At 37.0% G+C, this 20,458-nt stretch overlaps 1 protein-coding gene across 4 annotated transcripts; it reads left to right on the top strand.

Moving 5' to 3' along the window:
* Positions 1-4,023: 4,023 nt before the first annotated feature.
* On the top strand, positions 4,024-19,747 carry GABRA6 (gamma-aminobutyric acid type A receptor subunit alpha6). Of its 4 annotated transcripts, XM_067732932.1 has the most exons (10): positions 4,024-4,462; positions 4,662-4,780; positions 5,368-5,435; positions 5,966-6,061; positions 7,395-7,615; positions 7,701-7,783; positions 8,095-8,238; positions 8,650-8,802; positions 10,018-10,277; positions 19,113-19,747. In XM_067732932.1, exons 1-10 carry the CDS (start codon positions 4,425-4,427, stop codon positions 19,386-19,388), a joined length of 1,458 nt encoding a protein of 485 aa, XP_067589033.1. In that variant the 5' UTR covers positions 4,024-4,424; the 3' UTR covers positions 19,389-19,747. The 4 variants fall into 4 exon arrangements, with proteins under 4 accessions (XP_067589033.1, XP_067589035.1, XP_067589037.1 ...); XM_067732933.1 differs by lacking the exon at positions 5,966-6,061 and having other exon boundaries at positions 4,032-4,462; XM_067732934.1 differs by lacking the exons at positions 5,368-5,435; positions 5,966-6,061 and having other exon boundaries at positions 4,027-4,462.
* Positions 19,748-20,458: the final 711 nt, after the last annotated feature.

The raw sequence follows: 20,458 nt of genomic DNA, 5'->3' as shown, positions 1-20,458 counted from the left end.
CTAACATATACAAGCTACTATATATGAAATAGATAAACAACAAGGTCCTACTGTATAGCACGGAGAACTATATTCAATACCTTGTAATAAATTATAACGGAAAAGAATCTAATAAAGAACATATATATATATGTATGTGTGTGTGTATAACTGAATCACTTTCCTGTACACCTGAAACTAACACAACATTGTAAATCAACGATATTTCAGTTAAAAAAGAAAACGATGTCAGATCTGTCATATATAAAGCACAGTGTATAAGAGCATGTACTTTGGAATTGAGATACTTTCTAGCTCTGCGACATTAGGCTGTTACATATGTTTGTGAGCTTCATTTTACCCTTTTGCGCAATGATGCTAGAAATGGCTGCTTTATAAGGCAGTTACCCAGATTAGAGATAATATCAACATATATGATTGACATCTAGTAAGTGTTCAATAAATATTAACCATTATTATATAATCTACCACTTTTACTTCCTCCTTTAATACAACTTAGTAGGACCTCTCCATTTTTCTCCTCCAATGTACCTCCAAAGTACATTTACCACCAAGAACCTCTTTAAATTCTTCTCACATCACTCCAGAAAAACTCCATAGCTGAGTCTTTGAACCCAAATATTCACTCAAGCTCTCTATCAAACTGCTCATCTTTAGGATGTCCCCAAAATAACCTCAATCTTCTGCTGAATGTTCTTAGGGATCATGTAATTTCCTCCTGAAACATATATTCATGAAACCCACTCATGGTGTTCCAGGCCATACTTGAATACTTTTGTTAATAAAAAAAATTCATTTTCTTCTATGATAGTCCATTCCATCTTTGGATAAGTATGACAGAAATTATTCCTTTAAAGAATTGAAACATATTTTTCATTGGATTCTTCCCACTGGCCTTAGTTTGTACCTAGTTGGTTTTGAGTTAGAATAATCTGGTTTTAAATTCTAATTCTGTCACTTACTAGCTGTGTGAGATTAGGCAAGTTACAGACTTAATGACCTACAAAATAGACTCAATTATAGGCAACTCATAGATTTTTGTGTTAGCAGTGAATAAGTTGGAGTATGCGGAATTCTTAACATAATTCTTGGTACATGGTAAATGTTAAATATTTGGTATCTATTATTAATACTGTGTTAATTTCCACTGACACAGTCTTAAATTGCATTTATTGACTGACTTGCTTTCCATAACAGTTTCTAAGACAAACAGGGAAAATGTTTCAAGTCCTCCAGTATTAGGTGGGAAGTAATCATACAAATACCGGAATCCTTTGGTTCAAGCTCCTCATATATTTAAGAACACTAATGCTCAAATAATAAAGTTACTTGCTTGAAGTTATTATTTGACAAAACAACAGCTACTGGTTTTTTGAGGCTCAGTTCTAACACTGTGTTTTAAAGCCCAGTGGAGATTTGCTGTGAGAAGACACAACCTTGTGCTGTACAAGAGGCAATTCCATACCTATCCTGAAGATTTTGGTTGTTTGTTCTATACTTAATGTATAAATGCATAAATGTGTGTATTCGTTCTTTTGTATCATAGAAAGTACTATTTATTGCCTGGTGCCAAGTTTGTTTTTTCTATGCAATGACCTCCTCCAGTCATCGTTGAGTCTTTAATTTCACACACACAAACCTGTGTTGTAGGTGTTGGTACAAGGAGTTCAAAGTTTAGGACAAAGAAGGGAGACAGACTGTTTTCACTTCGTCCTTCTGCTAAGCCCAGTGTACTGTTGGGGAGGATGGTAGTTCTAGGCTTTCCAGTGGAGATAAACAGCAAAGCAAGCAAGTGGTTGTCCAAGATAATTTAAAAACATATTTAGGAAAAACAGCTGTGAAGGAGACAGGTATGAGATAAATGTTCTCTAATTTACCAGAAGAAGGTAATTCTCTAAATAGGGGGAGCTCCCAAATGCTTGCTTTGCATAGACAGTACGCTACATAAATGACCATACATTTCTCAGAGTCATAGCCATTGTCATGTTTTTGAACTCTCTCTTTTATGGCTAGTTCCATAGGAAAATAATAACTGCAGTCAAATCAACAATGTTGCTACTAGAGCTTGTCTGCCAATTCTGACAGGGATGTGTGTGAACAAGTGACTTCATTACGTACAGACACCAACGTATAAATTGAATGCACAGAATTAGAGAGCTTGAGTACCTTAGGTCCAGCACACTCATTTACAGGTAAAGTCCTCAGAGGTGAAATGACTTAGATTACATGCCCTTATTATCCTTCCAGACCTAGGACTTCTTTTTTTTTCTTCCTACTGAGAGTAGTAAAGGTATTCCTTCTCCTTCATTAAACTACTAATTAAAACTCATCTGAAAATAGACTCAAGTATGTTAATCTTCTCTTTAGAGACAAATGTAACAACTATCATTTGTTCCTTTTTTGGATAAATAATTTTCAGGAGAAAAACACGCCTATTCTATAGGAATATGTATATAAATGCACATATTGCTTTTTTTTTACCCATGATCATTTTTTTTACCGTATGAAAAAATATTCAGTCTTAGAAACCTAAGTTTGAGGATGATACAAATAAGAGATGGATAGTAAACATAATGATTGAAAAAAATGATACAAAGTTGCAGGGATTATTTAGCCATATTTTGGAGTCCTACAATGAATAAAAATAATAAGTTGTAGTAAAAACGAATAGAGAATTATTTAATAGCATCATATATTTAGGGTTTTAGTGCCATCAATGGGAATTGAAAATATGTTGTGGTGATTAGTTGTAGGAACTTTAAAGTAGAGGGAAAAGAATGAGAGATGAAAACCAGGTTCTATAATGACCAAAAAAGGATTTTAGGAGTCTTAGCTTAAATTAGAGAGGACATGATAGGTATCTTTGTTTATGTGGCTGTCATGTAGTTTTTCCCTGAAAAATTATTTTGTGTAGCTTCAAAGGTGAGAACTGGGACCTGGGTGCAGGCTTCAACTCAGCACAAGTAAAACAATGTGAGAAATCACACGTTGAATACCACTTGCCAGGAATGCTGGAGGGAATTCAGGTTTTCGATGAGTAACCAGAAAATTCCATGTAACTAAGATGAGGTAATCTTAAAAAATATATTTTATAAGAAATTTTGCACTTGTTCTGTTTTCACTGTTGTTGTTGTTTTGTTTTGTTTATAGCTAATTTCTTGATGTTTCTCAAATGACTTAGGTCTTCAGAAATAACTCTTAAGACTGTGCTGTATGGCATCAAGTTACCATCACTTTTGTAGAATCTAAAAATACAGACTGTGAACTAGGTAGATAGTGGGCCGGAAGATGCTGAAGAAGACATTTGCTTCTTGCTCTTACGCTCCTGAATTAAATATATATATTCACAATACTTTATTAATTTTATTTTTTTAAAGATTACAATTTTAAGGTTTAAAGAGACTTCTTTTTACTCCAACTTTCCCTTACCAGACTGGGCGGAGAATGCTATTTCTTGGGTTCAAACATTTTGCTCTTGACCTGTGGCAAGCCTAATAAAATAGTGCCAGCAACATCATCATTAAACATTATCTATGGATGCTTTATTCTTACAGCATTTCTACATGGGAACCTTAATAAGCTATTTCCAGATTGTCTCTTATAGGCAGCATTCATGAAACTGGCCAGGTTTCTAAAGATAGTGGTAGAATTTTGTATCTTAGCTCGAGACGCCACACCTTTGACAAGAAGGATCAGCGAAGTACTCAACACTTTAAAAAAAATGCTAATCCAAAAGCAAGATGGTCAAGAGCTGTGGGAATGTAATTCTGGTGTCTTATAAATGCTTTTTCCAAAGAAGAATGAGGACCAATTTTTAAATAGAGAGGAAAGGGACGTCTGATGCAATAAACCTGGTGAAATCAGAAAGAGAATCTGAGAGGATCCCAATATTGTTAGACATTTTAAGCAGTGAGAGCCATGTAGAAATCCTTCTGTGAACCACGGAAATAATAAATGCTGAGTCCGTTGGAACATAATCTCAATCAGCAAGATGCCACTGCCTTCCAGATTTCCTCACAGGGCCCTGCGAAGTCCATGCCAAAACTAGCAGTGGATTTCTCCCATCTAACCTCCCCTTATGCCTTATTCGATTATTGTCACTGCTCTCTGACCATGCACTGTCGCTTCAGACTCTCATTTCCCAACTAAGTCAGTCAGAGGAGGCTAAGTGTCCATTAGGACGTACTCTAAGACCGCAAACCACCTTGTTCCATGTGAAAAGACGGAACAGAGAGTGAAGAGAGCAAGGGGAACCCTGCAAGTTTAGCTGGCAACCTTCTCACCTACTGGATTACTGGCCAGACACAAACAAGAAGGGCTATGAGTGGTCCGGGAGATTGCTCTAGTTAATTGGCAAAGGGGAGCTGGTTGGGAGGAGGAGAACCCAGGAGGAGGGAGAACTGGGCATTTCAGTGCACCGCAGGATGGCATCGCCTCTGCCCTGGCTCTACATTATTCTATGGTGAGTAAGACTTTTTTCCGATTTTTCCTTTTTGCTCGGAGAAAAGGGCAAGCACACACCCATTGGGTGACTTCTATACCAAATCATGGAAGCAGCCTGGATGGTGTGGCATGTATGTGTGGTGGGGCAGACGAGGCTGGAATGAACAGCCTATTTCCTCTGAGGCCAGGAGTGAGGGTCATTGACTGTCTACTCACAGGGTAGAAAATGCCCTAGGGAAACTGGAAGATGAAGGAAACTTCTACTCCAGAAACATCAGTCGGATCCTGGACAACTTGCTTGAAGGCTATGACAATCGGCTGCGACCGGGATTTGGAGGTGAGAGGCGTCCTTACTAGACCAAATGTCTGTACTTTTCTTCCCCCTTAGTGCCATTCCAAGGCACAGAGGCCTCAGGATAGCAGAGTGGCAGGTTGCAGAGCTTGGGGAGGGACCATGTGTATGTTCCCATCCAGTCTCTGTCCCTTCCTCAATTCGCAACCTTATATGCCAGTCATTTGAACTCTAAGCCTCAGCTTTCTCAAATGTAGTGTGGGTGTATGAACAGTGCTTGCCTCATAGGGCGTTTGAGTGTAAAATGAGATCTGCCATATAAAACACTTCCTTTAGCATTTATCCCATGAATGCCATCACTAAACATTAATTATTGTTGTAATTTTCTTTAGAATACTAACCTAGTTCTCGTCCATTCCTTAAATTTCACAATTTTGCCAGAATGCATTCAAAATAATGCAACTGGTGTGAGTTTGTAAAGTTGAAAATCCAAAGAATTCCTGCTGCTGGAATTACTTTAGGATGGGTTGCAGATTCTGGCCATGAGAAGGGACTTTGTGATAGACTTATTCAGTTCAGTCCCCTTAACATCATTGATGATAATTGCCCCCATCCCTCTGGGCTCATTTCAGGTGCTGTCACTGAAGTCAAAACAGACATTTACGTAACAAGTTTTGGGCCCGTGTCAGATGTGGAGATGGTGAGTGAGCTCTGAGTGAGGAGAGTAATTTTGCTTAGTTGGGGGAGAGGGCTGAATCCCAGAATGAGTGATAAGGGGCGTTGTTACCAAACTTGGCTCCAGATCCAAAAGCAATATGTGTGCTCCTGCTGGGAAGGAATGGCCCTTAGAGCAGATTCCTGGCTTCATCTCTTTCACATTTCACTAAAGGCTCTGCTTGAATACTAATCCGAGGGGCCTTTTATGGTGATACCCTCTCTTCTGTTCACATATCATGCATCTATTCTTCCCTACAAAGAGAAGATCTTTCCCCATCTTTATGAAGTCCTAGTAAATTTTTGGAGGAGAAAAAAGAGAAACCAGCAAAGATGGTATGCTACATAAGTGTATATTGAGAATGTCTATTAAATTTAAAACATAGCTGTTTGGGCAGTGTATCTTTCTCGGTATGTGTTATTAAAACAGTAAAGGGAGTCCTTTGGAAAGAGTAATGCATTCCACCTTTTATGTTTGCAAATGGACCAATAGGTGTTCTGGGGACTCTGTTCCAGGTACAGATGGCTATAGGATTCATAGTAAGCGGCAATGAAAACCTGAACCAGCCTTCTAGAACAAAGTATATTATGATATTCCTTCATATTTCTCAGGTAGTATGTCCCCCTAAAAGTAAAATATACATACTAAAACTGAAGAAAAACATAACTCTTTAAAGTGGTGCATTAAATGTACTAGGGGAATGTAATTCTAGAAAAACAGTTATTAGATACTTTCATCTTCTGCTTTTTGAGTTGACGAGATAAGGAGAAAGGAAAGGAGGAGGAATTAAAAAAAGGGAAAAAGGAAGGAGTAAAAGAGAAAGAGAAAGGGGGGGCAGGAGAAGAGAAGAAAAAACAACACAGAAGAGGGGGAGAGAGTGAGGAGTACTTTATTTAAGAGATAAATGTCTTAAGACTTGAGAGAAATTAGAGTCAGCATTCTCCAGAATTCTCAATTAGTTATCATATTTTTTCATTTGAGTACTGACTCACCCCAAGAATAAATAACCACAACCATATCTTATGGTACCATTGAAATCTGGGGACACTTAGAATTTATTTTATGCATGTGTCTCTTTTTTAAGACACACATCTTATATTTGTACAAGAGAGGCTTGTTATAGCCTGGATCATCATTATATGGATATGTTGTGTGTCAAATTATAGTTTTAAAATATAATCACCACTTGCAGTAATAGGTCTCATAAAGGAACATATAAAGTAGGCAAAGCAATTCTTGGCAATATTTTGACCTAATTATAAGTTGTTATTTATCATTGACTTTTGCAAAGGCCCTTATCATAATTCTTAAGATTTTTAATGTTATTTCATAAAAGCCACAAATTAAAACTCATAATTTTGATTATGCATGCTTAAATGATGCTCTGTTTGGGTAATCATGGTAACATTTGCTTTTATGTTCTCTGAGAACAGTATAAAACAATCATGATGTGCAGACAAGAGTATGCTTATCAAGTAAAGTTTCTCTATCCTTGGAACTTTACTAAGTGGTACCATGTTGCTCAGAGATACCTTTGAAGGTGAACAAGCTGCTAAGGGACTGGTTAGACTCACTGATGGTAGGAAGGTCAGCATAAAACCTAGACTAAATCTTTTTCTATTTTTCTTCTAAATTAAGGAGGGGGAGCTCAATAGGTCAATAGATGAAGAGATGGATGACTGATAGAAAAAGAGGAAGAATGTTAAGGAGGGTGAAGGTGGAAGAGAGAGGTTTGCACAATACAACACTACCTTTTATAATAATATTACAATCTTGGAGTGTGAAAACATAATAAGTCACTGAAATTATCACTTTCCTGATAGGTTATTGTCATCAAAAGTTGCTTCGTTTCTTAAGTTTTAAGATTGGGTATGTAAGCTAGTGAATAAACTATTCTTAATAAGCCATCTGCCCAGCATGCATGAATCTCTTATTTTGTCTTAGGAGTATACAATGGACGTTTTCTTCCGCCAGACTTGGACCGATGAGAGGTTGAAGTTTGGGGGGCCAGCTGAGATTCTGAGTTTGAATAACCTGATGGTCAGTAAAATCTGGACACCTGACACTTTTTTCAGGAATGGCAAAAAATCAATTGCTCACAATATGACAACTCCTAACAAACTCTTCAGAATAATGCAGAATGGAACAATTCTATACACCATGAGGTGAGGTTTCCCCAATTCTACTTCCTCTGCCCAAATTATCTGTCCATCACACTAACTCAGAACCACTTATTTCAATGTTCCTTAGGCTTACCATCAACGCTGACTGTCCTATGAGGCTGGTTAACTTTCCTATGGATGGGCATGCTTGTCCACTCAAGTTTGGGAGTTGTAAGTTACAAAAAGCTTCTGAGAGTCAAATAATGCATTCAAAATATATAATTATTTGGTTTTAGTCAGACACTGGAAAGCAAAAGAGAAATATTACTCTGACGTTCTCAGTATGATTCCAGGAATTAACTTACTTAATCACGTCTCTCTCAATCATACAGTCAGAGGTTTTGGTCACCAGGATTAAAGAAAATCATTTAAAAAATTTGTTTGTACTTCCTTTTTATAATGAACAAGATTTGCTTTGAAAGAAAAAAAAACACACAATTAGCCAGATTTACTTCTCTGTTTAATTTGTTTAAAAAATTCAGATGCTTACCCCAAAAGTGAAATCATATATACATGGAAAAAAGGACCACTTTACTCAGTGGAAGTCCCAGAAGAATCTTCAAGCCTCCTTCAGTATGATCTGATTGGACAAACAGTATCTAGTGAGACAATTAAATCTAACACAGGTAAGCATTTGATCAATGCATGGATGTAATCCTGCATGGTGACTCCAGTGCACATTTTCAAAATATCTATTTCTTTTTCTTCTGCATTATCCATCCTCAGCTAAACTTATTGTTTTAAAGTGATAAGTAGCTTTCTTTAAAATTGATTTTGCAACCATGTGCATATAAAGATTTGTGTAGCCTTGGAGTGAGTAGTTTTGTATGTATATGACACAAAGAACCCCACAGAAAACAATGAGCTGATGTATCTATCATCTGCTGATTGAGTAGCTTTGTCATATATTGAAAAAATGCCTTTGCTTGTTTTCTTCCCACCCATATTAATTTAAAGATCTGCAAGATTTATTTCCAGTTGCATTCTTTCTGCACACTGTCAACAGCAATAATCCTGATATACCTGTCTTCCAACAGGTGAATACGTAATAATGACAGTTTATTTCCACTTGCAAAGGAAGATGGGCTATTTTATGATACAGATCTATACTCCTTGCATTATGACGGTCATTCTTTCCCAGGTGTCTTTCTGGATTAATAAGGAGTCTGTTCCGGCCAGAACTGTCTTTGGTATGCTTCACTCTTTGGGCTCTACTTTCTGTCATCCTCCAGCTCACATTGCTTGTGTATCTTAGGGGAATGTTCACACCAGTGCACTTTTTCAACCCACAAAGGAAATAAACTCCTATCTCATTCAGACACATGTATCATATAAAATGACCCTCATCTTATCTCACATTGTGTGGCGAATCAACAAAAGATTAGTCTCAGCAAGAATTCTGGCTGGTTTCCTGTGACTTTGACGTGCCCTATTTAGGAAAGTTGTTTTTTTGTTGGTTTGTTTTGTTTTTTAAACTCAATTTGCTTTTTCATAACTAAAAAAAAAGCAGAAAATTAAAAACTGACATGTAAAGCAATGAAAACAAAGGCTAAGATATTGAACCCACAAATACATAAATTATATCTCACTTTTATTAGGTTGGATCTTAAAAAAAATTGCCATTTTTAGGTCTAAAAATAGATAAATATCACCAGTTTCCCCATTGTTCAACCTAAATATTTAGTTACATTTATGATGTACAGAATCATTACTAGTGTGATGGAACAAAATGAAATAAGAAAAAGAGCTATAACAGAAAAATATCATCTGTAACGAAATCCAATATTTTTCTCAGTTTTTGTGATTATAAATTTAGTAGTTCATAGGGAAGACCTGAGTTTAATTGAAATCTCAGATGAATTTTGACTTTTTAATTTACCATACTAAAATAGATCTCTTTTTGCAAGTTATAAAAGAATATTTATATACTGATGTTTACCATCTTTGAATTATATAAATCCTCCAAGACAGAAGACTGCTGGCAGATGAGTAATGAAATTATTTTCTCATGATTAGATATTTTATCTTAAAACCAAGCTAGAAATAAAAAAAATTGAGAAATCTAATTTATATTTATTATTCACACCAAATAGACTTATTAAATATGATGAAAGATTATATCAGCATTAAATTTGATCAGAAGTTCAAAGCTTTATTAGTTATGTAATAATTTGCTATTATATTATAATATATTATTATTAATACACATCACCACACTAGGCTTTGAAGGAAACCAAAATGTGAATTTTGTGAATTCACATTTAATTAAATGTGAACAATTAAAAATAATAAAATAACAAAAAATACATTTGTAACAAAAATCCTCTCCACCAGCATGTTCCCACTTGATCTTGTTATTGGATTGCAAATGCTAATAGTGCATTTCTCATTCTGTTTCATTCTAGGGATCACCACTGTCTTAACCATGACTACTCTAAGCATCAGTGCCAGGCACTCCTTGCCAAAAGTGTCTTATGCGACCGCCATGGATTGGTTTATAGCTGTTTGCTTTGCTTTTGTCTTCTCTGCTCTTATTGAGTTCGCAGCTGTCAACTACTTTACCAATCTTCAGACACAGAAGGCCAAAAGGAAGGCACAGATTGCAGCCTCACCCCCAGTGACAATAGCAAAAGCGACTGAACCCTTGGAAGCTGAGATTGTTTTGGTAATTGTTTACTTTTCTAATGTTAGCTACCATATAGGAAAAGGCAGCCGGAATAGTTACCACAAACAATTAAATAGTCCAAAAGTAATATTAGTGGGGCATGAGTTACATAAATTTGGTTCCAAGGCCAACTTCTTCTCCAGCTTCACAGAAAAAAGCCAAGCAACAATCCTTCATTTATCTTTGCTCTAAACTTTTGGTATTCCTCTTTTATCACCCTCACTAATACTGGCAGATTGCAAGCTCTCAGAGGAGACAGAAAATTCTTAGCCTTTAGATGTTTTCTTTGAACAGGTTCCGTTATACCGACTAGGGAGAATAAAGTTAAAAAAAAAAAAAGTTCCTAATGAGGTTTCAGAGTCTGAAGGAAACAAGCAGGGACTCCATGGACCATTTCTGTTAGAAATCCACTCGCTGCTTTATTTCAGGAGGGCACAATGTGTATATTAGGTTCTATGAATGCTGAGTCATAAGCCAAGTTTTTGACTCATGTGAAAACGTTCTCATGTTCACATTCATGTTATATGTATATAATATACATATTATTATGTATATTAATGTGGTTTTTTTGAGACATAATCAGTGAGAAATACCTATAAAATTAAGTTTAGATTTGCTGTGGCTAAGCTCTGGTCCCCAAAGTTTTTTTGAATAAAAAATAAATGATAGTATTAATAATTCAAGGGTCTTAAATGTGCCCCCAAATTTCAATTTCACATATGAATAAATTCTCACATCAAATCGCATGTACTTTTTAAAAACTGGATTATAGAACTGATTGACAAGTGTACATTTTTATTTCAAAACAAACTCTAAACAAGTAGCTCTTGAAAAGAGGAAAATTTTGCTCTACAAAATCAAGTAATGCAGACACTTTGAACTGAAAATTTCTTTATAACTGATCAATTCTCATGACTATTTCCAAATCGCAAAACCACATACAGCCCAATTAATTCTTGGTTAAATCTTATGATAAGAATTATAAAGCTATATGTGTTTTACTTTCCAAATACTCAGGTGTTTATTGGCTTTAAAAGATAATTTTGTATTGAAACTTTTCTCTTTGATAAACTTAGAAACTTGTTAGAGAATTTACATTTTCTTTAAAGGATAAGACCAATCCCATGATAAGTGGCAATATGTAATTTAAAGACTTTTTTTTCTTGAATTACACTTTGTTTTTAAACAAACAAAAAAAAAGTTTGCCATCCAGTAATCTGGTCTAATTACACTTACGAATAAAAAACAGAGCCTCAGAGAAGGAAAACATTAGGCACTAGTTGGTAGAAAAACTAGGAATTGATTCCAGAACTCCTAACATCCACAGATTTACAGAGGCTGAGGCCCAACACTTTTTCAAAGACTGAAATATAATAGAGTGTGTACCCCTGGACAAAACATTTTCTGTATGTAGGTAAGGTTATTCCCAAAATTCTTCCCTTAATTTAATGATGTTTTCTTTATATACGTGTGTGTGCTTTGAAAGTTCACAAAAATATAAATTTTGTAACAAATATGTTAAGGATCCAGTTCAAAAGACTTGAAAATTATATATTTCAGAAAAGATAAATTCAAAATATTTTTGAGAATTATTTTGTTTGTAAAAATAAGTGATTATGTTACAACCTATCTGTACTTACATAGGTATATAATTGACATATTGTCCAAAGGTCATATATTATCTTAACATATAGCTGGAAAGGAAGAAGGAATTTATCATAATTCCATTTAACAGTTTCTTATTTGAGAAACACAATAAAAATAAAAAAAGAAATTCATGAAAAAGAGGCTAAGAAAAGTGATTTTGAATATAGTCACTGATCTGATATTGAAACAAAAAGAAAGACCAACTTCCTTACTTCAACTCTTTTAAAATATATATTACTAAGAAGAATATGATTTCAAATCCTTAGAGAAAGCATAGAGTTATCGTTCCCTAAGTCCATTATTTTAAAGGTATAATTTATTAATAAGATGGAATTTAAGATCTCAGGTCTTCATATAAACTATCTTCTAATAGTTCTAAAGTAGTAACATATAATGAGCAGGTTCTTTGGGAAGCTGGATAAAAAATTGCATTTCAACCATCTCAAAGTAGTTTTTTCCTTGCAAGTTGACTTTTTTCCCTACAAAAAATTATATTTCTAAACCTGGCTCCACTTAAAATATTCCAAGGCAATGAAAAGGAGAATTTTGTTTCTGAAAGGCTAAGTCAAAGTGTAAAAATAAAAAGAAAAGTAACCAAACCTAACAATATTAACCTTGTAGGCATCAAAAAATATAGATGATTACATAGAACATGTACAGTTTTATTTATTTATGTCAAAACTTGGCTATTACCTTATATAATATAGAGGAACAAACAAATTACACATTTCAAATATATACAGCACAATGGTATATTATGATTGCAAGGTCATTTTTTCTTTCAAATACCATGACATTTTAAAATGCCTATTCAGTTGTAATCAAAATGACATTATTTGAGTAAGTTGGACATTGAAATAGCAAACCAATGTGGTAAAGTTGAAATGAGATTAAGTGCTTGGATATTTCATGTGATTCTAAGTTGTATGTTTTAATATGCACATTGCTTTTCAAAGGAAAACTGCTTAGAATGAATGTGAAAACTTTATCACTTTGAATTTGACCTTGAAATTTATTATAATAATGACAAAGAGATGCAGGCATTTAAAGCCTAGTACTCACACCTGAAGACTCATCTAAAACTAAATCTGCAGAAGTGCTCTATAGAGTATTAATCTTTCTTATTTTAAGGCATTTGGAAGTGGAGACTTTACATTTTTGGATTTGGAGAAGAAATTGTCCACAGTTTCTTTCCTGCTTATAGGGTATCTTTCCATATTATTTTTATTTGGTATGCTATTTTGGCTTTAGAGAGTTATTCCTGTATTTATGTTTCAGAGCTTATTACGTGTCTGGGGTAGATTTATATTATATATAAGACCAAGTTTAGACTTTGATCTCTTTCTGGATGTTTTGCTAGTTTCCTTGTTATTTTAAAAATCTAAGCCCTCACCACTATGTTCCTAAGAATGAATCCCCTGGCCCCCTACCCATCAATACATCCAATGTGGTTTCTCTTTTTTCTTTTTTTTTCTTGCGGTACGTGGGCCTCTCGCTGTTGTGGCCTCTCCCGTTGTGGGGCACAGGCTCCGGACGCGCAGGTTCAGCAGCCATGGCTCACGGGCCCAGCTGCTCCGTCGCATGTGGTATCTTCCCAGACCGGGTCACGAACCTGTGTCCCCTGCATCGGCAGGCGGACTCTCAACCACTGCGCCACCGGGGAAGCCCCATGGCTTCTCTTTTTCACAGAATGTGTGATGTTCTTGGTAAATTATCTACAAACTAAGTTGACCAAAATTTAATTGGTCAAGATAATAACTATATTTATACTGATTACATTACTTCTTTTCACCTGACACCAATTTATTGAGTACCTATGTGTTCATCAAACTATTCATACCATAAGCCTTTATTTGTTAAGTGCTTTTTTGCCAGATCCTTTGTAGAATGCTGAAGCTACCTTAGTAAGTGACGTCAATAGGGCCTCTTCCATCATGGAGCTGCCTGTTGAGCAGGAAGAGAGGAAACTACTCAAGGAGCCATGACAATATACTGTGATAAAGGCTGTGGTTAGAGATGTATAGAAGGCTGAAAAAAAGCCATGAGACAGTACCTAACTCAGTCTGGAGGGGTGATTGTGGAGGAAGTGATGCCTATGCAGAGAAAAGAAAGATGAGCCTGGCCCTGCTCTAGAAACTCTCAGTCAGTTGTGAGAAACTTGGGCACAGAGAGGGAAATAAGACATATTTTCCTTCCTGCACTCCTTTCAAGGTTGGAACGTCTGCTGGGCCATTACTATGTTGCCCTTCACCTGTGTAGAAAAATATGAATCATAGCATACTGAAAGATTTACCTCCCCTGTTCCAAATCGTGCTAAGATTTCTTTCAGTACTACCATTACTCCAAAGAATGAACAGTTGAATTAAGACCATCAGAGACTCTGAGCACCAGAAAGATCATGATGTCCCTTCCCCATGGTAGCGCCGTCATATGACTTATAGAGAGGGTGGGGTGGATTAGATGAGGGGTGTAGGTGGTTGGCTCTCTCCCTATACCTTCCATCAAATCACCATCCAATATTCCTTTTTGCACCCTCCAAACATTCCAGTATGGTTTTCAGACATGCCACTAGCACCACTGACCCACCAGATTGCTACCAATAAGCTGCTTCTCTGCAGGCATTCTGGAATTGTCTCCGCTCCTCAATTCTATCAGCTGTAAAATAAATGTGGGGACATTTGACACACTGATTTATTTTCTCCGTAATGATTAATATGTAGCTTAAAAAAGGTCAAATAATAAATGTTTTCAAAAATATTTTCTCTTATTTTTGGTGCCCCTGTTCGCTGGTTCTAAAAGCAGATACTTTGTTTGTCCTTTGAGTAATGCAGCCCTGGTTAGAATATTTCTCCTAAGAGGTAACCCGTTGCCCCCTCTTCTTTAATATATTAGACTCACTAAATGCTGTATCAGAATTGCTCTAAGTACTTCCCAAATGCCTCATCCCTGTACCAAATAACTGATTGTCACAAAGTCCAGTTTGACTCCAAGTACCTTTGCAATATGGCGTTACTTAAAACAAAACAGTGCTCTAAAAATATCCAAAGCAGGATGACACTGAACAGCAGGGGAGCCCCGGAAAAATTCAAAACCACAGGCGTTCTACTCAAAACAGTGACAGCCCCAAGCTGAGCCCTCATCTGGACTCTGACAAAAGCTTATTTTACCATCAGCTGAAGCTGCTGAGCTTACAATAGAGCAGGCGGGATCCGACACAAACCTGTAGCTTGAATGGTTTGCAATATTGGCTTTCTTTTCATTTCAGAAATTCAGTGTGATTCTTCTAAATTTTAGGTGTCCAGTCTCCTACACTGCCGATTCCCAATTATCCAGGAGCTGATTATCCAGCGTGTGGGTTAGCCAGCCCTCTGGCATTTCCTTGAGCACCTTGTATTTGCTGCCTGCTAGAAATCCCCCAGCCATCATTGGGCAATGAGACAGTGTAATTCTAAACCAGTGAAGCTCAATGGTGGGTGAATTTTCCCCCAGAGGACATTTGTCAAGGAACAAGGATATTTTTGGTTGTCAAAACCCCGAGGAGGTGGTTGCTACAGGCATCTTGTGGGTACAGGACAGGGATGCTGCTCAACACCCCATGATGTACAGGGCAGTTCCCACAACTAAGAAGTATCAGAATATCCGTAGCTTTGTGGTTGAGAAACCATGCCCTAAACCCTAAAGCTGATGGAAAGAAAAAGTAATATTTATTAAGAGTGGGGCTTCCCTGGTGGCTCAGCGGTTGAGAGTCCACCTGCCGATGCAGGGGACACAGGTTCGAGCCCCGGTCCGGGAAGATCCCACATGCCGCGGAGCGGCTGGGCCCGTGAGCCATGGCTGCTGAGCCTGCGCGTCCGGAACCTGTGCTCTGCAACGGGAGAGGCCACAGCAGTGAGAGGCCCGCGTACCACAAAAAAAAAAAAAAAAAAGAGTATGGTCTTAGGGATCTGAGAGGGATTGAGTGAGGTACTGCTGCTTATTACTTGTGTGAGCTTTCTGCTTACACCTTCATTTGCTCATCTCTGAAATGAAAATAATATTTTTACATGATAGATTCTTCCTAGGAATAAGCAAAATAATGCATGCAAAGTGCCATGTAGTGCTTGTTAATGGTAGGCATTTAGATATGGTAACGATAATATAAAGTAATATCAACAATATGCTAAAATATAGTGTAAAATAATCATAAAACGTTTTGTTCCCTTCTCTTTGCCTGACTACAAAGTCTTGGGAAATGTTTAGATTTTCATTCACTTGTTTATTCGGCATATGTTTATTAAGTGTTCACTGTGTTCTGTGCACTGGCTAGGAACTGTGGAACACTTACACATGAGAATAATATGCCCTCTACCACTAAGGCGATTTCATGTCAGGAAAGGGGATAAAGCACAACGGAAATAATATTTACAGGGAAGAGGTGATGACAGCAGAGAGTTGTAACAGTTAGGTAGGCAGAAATGTGTACAGAGAAAAAACACATTTCCTTTCTCAAGTTCTTAAAGAAAAAAACCTTACAGCTGAAACAGTAATTGGCCCTTTCTTTTTTTCTTTTTTGTTTAATTTTCTTTCTTTTTTTTTTATTCAAGTATAGTTGATTTCAATGTAAGCTTAGGGAGAGTCAGTGACTCCTAAGGCATGTCTAAGTCATACAGCAGCTAAGTATTATCTATGGAATTGCAGTCTAGGGCTTTCTGACTCTGCTGCCCTCTTAACTCCTAAGCAACCCTCCATAGAGATTGTCTGGGGAAGCAGATGAGGAAAAGAGGAATCCTACTGTAGGAGACCTTTAATTCCAGGCTAATGCCATTGTGCATAAATTTTTCATGCTGTTAGGTGGTGAATGATGTTGCTTAACTCTGGACAAGGGTTATTCAGCAATCTTCATTAAGTCATTTGTGACACTGTGACGATGCCAAGAGATTGACAAATAAGTTTTCCCAACATCTCCAAAAGAGAGAGAGAGGTAAAACAATGCCTTACATTTTTATGCTAGATTATGGTTTATAATCACTTTCATCTCAGTGAACTTATTCATGTCTGCCCTGTTTCTCCCTAAAAAAGGAAGAAACATAGGTGTCAGACAGACAATGCATGCTATTAAAAATCAAGACGTGTTTAGAAGAAAATCTGCTCTAAAGCCTTGCCCTCTTTCTTTCCATTACGATCCTTAGAAAATTTACTAGAGCAAAATCTTTTAATGTTCCTTATATCTGGGAGGAAGAGAACTCTTTCTGAAGAATTAAACTGTGACAAATTTTGCTCTTTCAGGTGGAGAATATTTTAATAACATATATAACAGATGAAAATTCAAATCAGAGTTTGAGAAACATGATAGAAAGCTCTTGGCAGACAATGCTATGTTTATTCTCTCATACAGGTAGCATGCATTGAGACCAAAATACCACTACTCTGGTCCTATCCACACACTATCTAGTGACCCTGGGCACAGTAGTCCTGGGTTGTCACATATTTTTAATAGAAAATATCACTTATTTCCTATCCAAGATCAGTAGACTTGGCACTCTTCTATTTTAAATTCTCTTCTACCTCCAATACCTATGATTTATTACATTCTGTCCAGAGTGCCTAGCCTAATACTGGGTCAACAGATAACAAATAAAGATATTCTTTGCTTGAAATTCACCATGGTCATGTCAAATCAGACTTCATACTGATTTATTTTTGCTTTTGGTAAAGAAACAAATTTTCCCACGGCCCCTAAAAGCACAGTGGGCTTGAACTCTCTATGATGACTATTATAGATACTGGGCAAACTTCCATGACAAATCAAAAGCAAAATTCAGGATGGGAGTATATAGAGGAGCGGTTCTCAGGGTGGTTGTTTCCCGCAGTCCAAATGTCACCACGTCGGTGGGTAATTCTGGTCCTGTGGCTCAACCAGCACAGGGGAGGCGGCAGCCTCATCCCGTTGCTGGGGGCGCTGCTGTCTAAAGCTCCAGGAGTCTGTGTGCACGTGAGTAACACACCCTGCCAGGCAGCAAAGTGGTAATTCTGCTGCCAAGGAGAAAACGAGGCAGTTTTACAAGAGCAGGGTTAATGTACAGCCAGGGTGTGAAGGCAGGGACCCAGCAAGGACAACCTGGCCACAAGGAGAGTGATTGTTATAGGCCGTAGACAAGAAAAGGTAAGAATCAGAGGAAGCCCCCCAGTCTCCACCATTATGAAAGGAGTCTAACGCAAATAGAATTAGAGTCTCTGAACCAGGCTCAATACTTTAAAGGTGAGAAAATGCTGGGATGAAACAAGCAGTGAGATTGACCAAGGCGGTTTAATACGGGCTGTGAAACTATGGGCGAAGCAGTTCCCACATCTGGACCTCAGCCTTCTCATCTGTTACTTAATGCACTGAAGATCCCTTTCAAGACTAGGATTGGTTGTCTTATGATTTCAGTGGAACAGAAAATCTCATGATAGAAAAGAACATATGACAATTCTGAGGTTAGTAAATATATCACTTTGGTAACTTAAGATGGAGGGAGACCAGTGGAGAAGCTCTGAATGGAAAGCAGAAAGCTCTCAATATACAACTCTGGACCAAGAGGTAGTCGTATTTCCAGGGAAGAACAGTCATCCCACTCAATATAAGGGTATTTCTATTTTGTCACTGGCTTTTGATGTACATGAGCACCTTTATATTTTTTTTGCTGTTGTTGATACCTCAGTTGGTTCAAATTTATGAATGGTAAAGATGAGACTGTTGGCTGGGAATGTGTCTAGAATGTGTCTAAATAACATTTAGCCGAGCTGTTATTTTCTTGTATTGAGTAATTGCCCACACATTCCCACATGAAATTCCCTCTCATTGTCCATACCCATTGCCCTATAGGTTTATGCATAACTGGGGTGGTGGGTGGATAAGCCCTTATAACCTGGCTTATCTCCTAATGGTACAACACTCAACACAGTTTCTGGGGCATGGAACATGCTTAGCATCAATTGCTGATGTATTAAATTAGAGGACGTTGGATGTTAGCAAATCGATGTTTTTCAAATTTGTTTTACCGCTTTCTTGGAAAAGTAGCGCCATCAATTACTATCAAGAATTTGCTGATATTTTAACTTATATAGTAAGTAGTCAGTAACTATCTGTCAATGACGGAAAAAATGAATGATTAAGGGATGTCTATTCTTTTACCCAGGCTGAATATATATGTATCTTTTCCTCTACAGCATCCTGATTCCAAGTACTATCTGAAGAAAAGAATCACCTCTCTGACGTTGCCAATAGTTCCATCCTCCAAGGCCAGCACAGTCCTCACAAGCGCTCCCATCTTACAGTCAACACCTGTCACCCCCCCACCCCTCTCTCCTACCTTTGCGGGTACCAGTAAAATAGACCAGTATTCTCGGATTCTCTTCCCAGTTGCATTTGCAGGATTCAACCTTGTATACTGGATAGTTTATCTTTCCAAAGACACGATGGAAGTGAGCAGCAGTGTTGAATAGGTTGCAGCCATAATAACCTGTATTCTGTGAGTTCTCGTTTTCTGAATGTTTAAAAATAGCAATGAGACTTGTATAGATGCTTTTCTGAACATGAAATCGAAATTGAAAATCTCTAACACATAGCTTTGAGTAAGCATGTATGGGCAAGAAAAGCAATAACGTTACTCCTCAAAATTGGAAGGTGAAGGTTGGTGAAAAATATGACTTTTCCGCACATTAGAGAAAATTTTATAAAAGGATAAAATGGATTCAAGATGAAGTTGCCAATCTTTGTCCTTCATTGTTCAATATTTTAATTGTCACTGTGAATATCATTTACCACAAAGCAAATAAAAATAAGAAATGCTGACACTTCCAAAGCCTGCCTTTAAATGTTTATTTTGGCTTAGTTCTCAAGAGAACAAAATATAAGTAGTCTAAATATTTATCAGTAGGTTAATACCAGCATGTTGGAGGCCTTTATGCTAGTAAAATGGCTTTCAGTGACATTATAAAGCCTGCATTGAGCTTAGCCATTTGTTTTTAACCTTGCTGTGCTACTTTACCTCAATAAAATATGGTGTTTGTATACATACGAATTATACATAGATCATAAATTATATATGCATTTGTACATAGCTTTAGTTGGACTGCAATACAGTGTTGTTTTATCTCACTAAGCTCTCCTTTTAAAATAATATGCTCATTCATAATTCCATGAAGTGGTAGAAGGCTTGTATATTATGACTGTTCTTATATCTCACATGCTTTACCTTTCTAAGTGTATCACTAAACAAAACAACAATAAGCATGGTTCTCTGGGTCTGTTTAATAAAGCTCAGAAGTTTCCTTAAGTATGGGGAAATGAAGTGGTTACCTCCCCAGTGTTAGTGTCTCTGCAGATTCTGAGAGATACAAGGTATGGGACAGCCAGGCTTGGTCACCCAGCTCTAAAAAAGACACGTGAATTTGTATTCAAATAGTCAATCCTGCTAGAAAACAACGGAACAACGTCTTCAAAATGCTGAGGGAAAATGATTTTCAACCCAGAATTCTGTAACCAGCAAAATAAAGATAGAGGATATATTAAA

The sequence above is a fragment of the Pseudorca crassidens genome, chromosome 3, assembly GCF_039906515.1.
Source record: "Pseudorca crassidens isolate mPseCra1 chromosome 3, mPseCra1.hap1, whole genome shotgun sequence".
Lineage (NCBI taxonomy): Eukaryota > Metazoa > Chordata > Mammalia > Artiodactyla > Delphinidae > Pseudorca > Pseudorca crassidens.
Note: the sequence above shows the minus strand (reverse complement) of the source record. Positions and strands in the feature narration are given on the sequence as shown.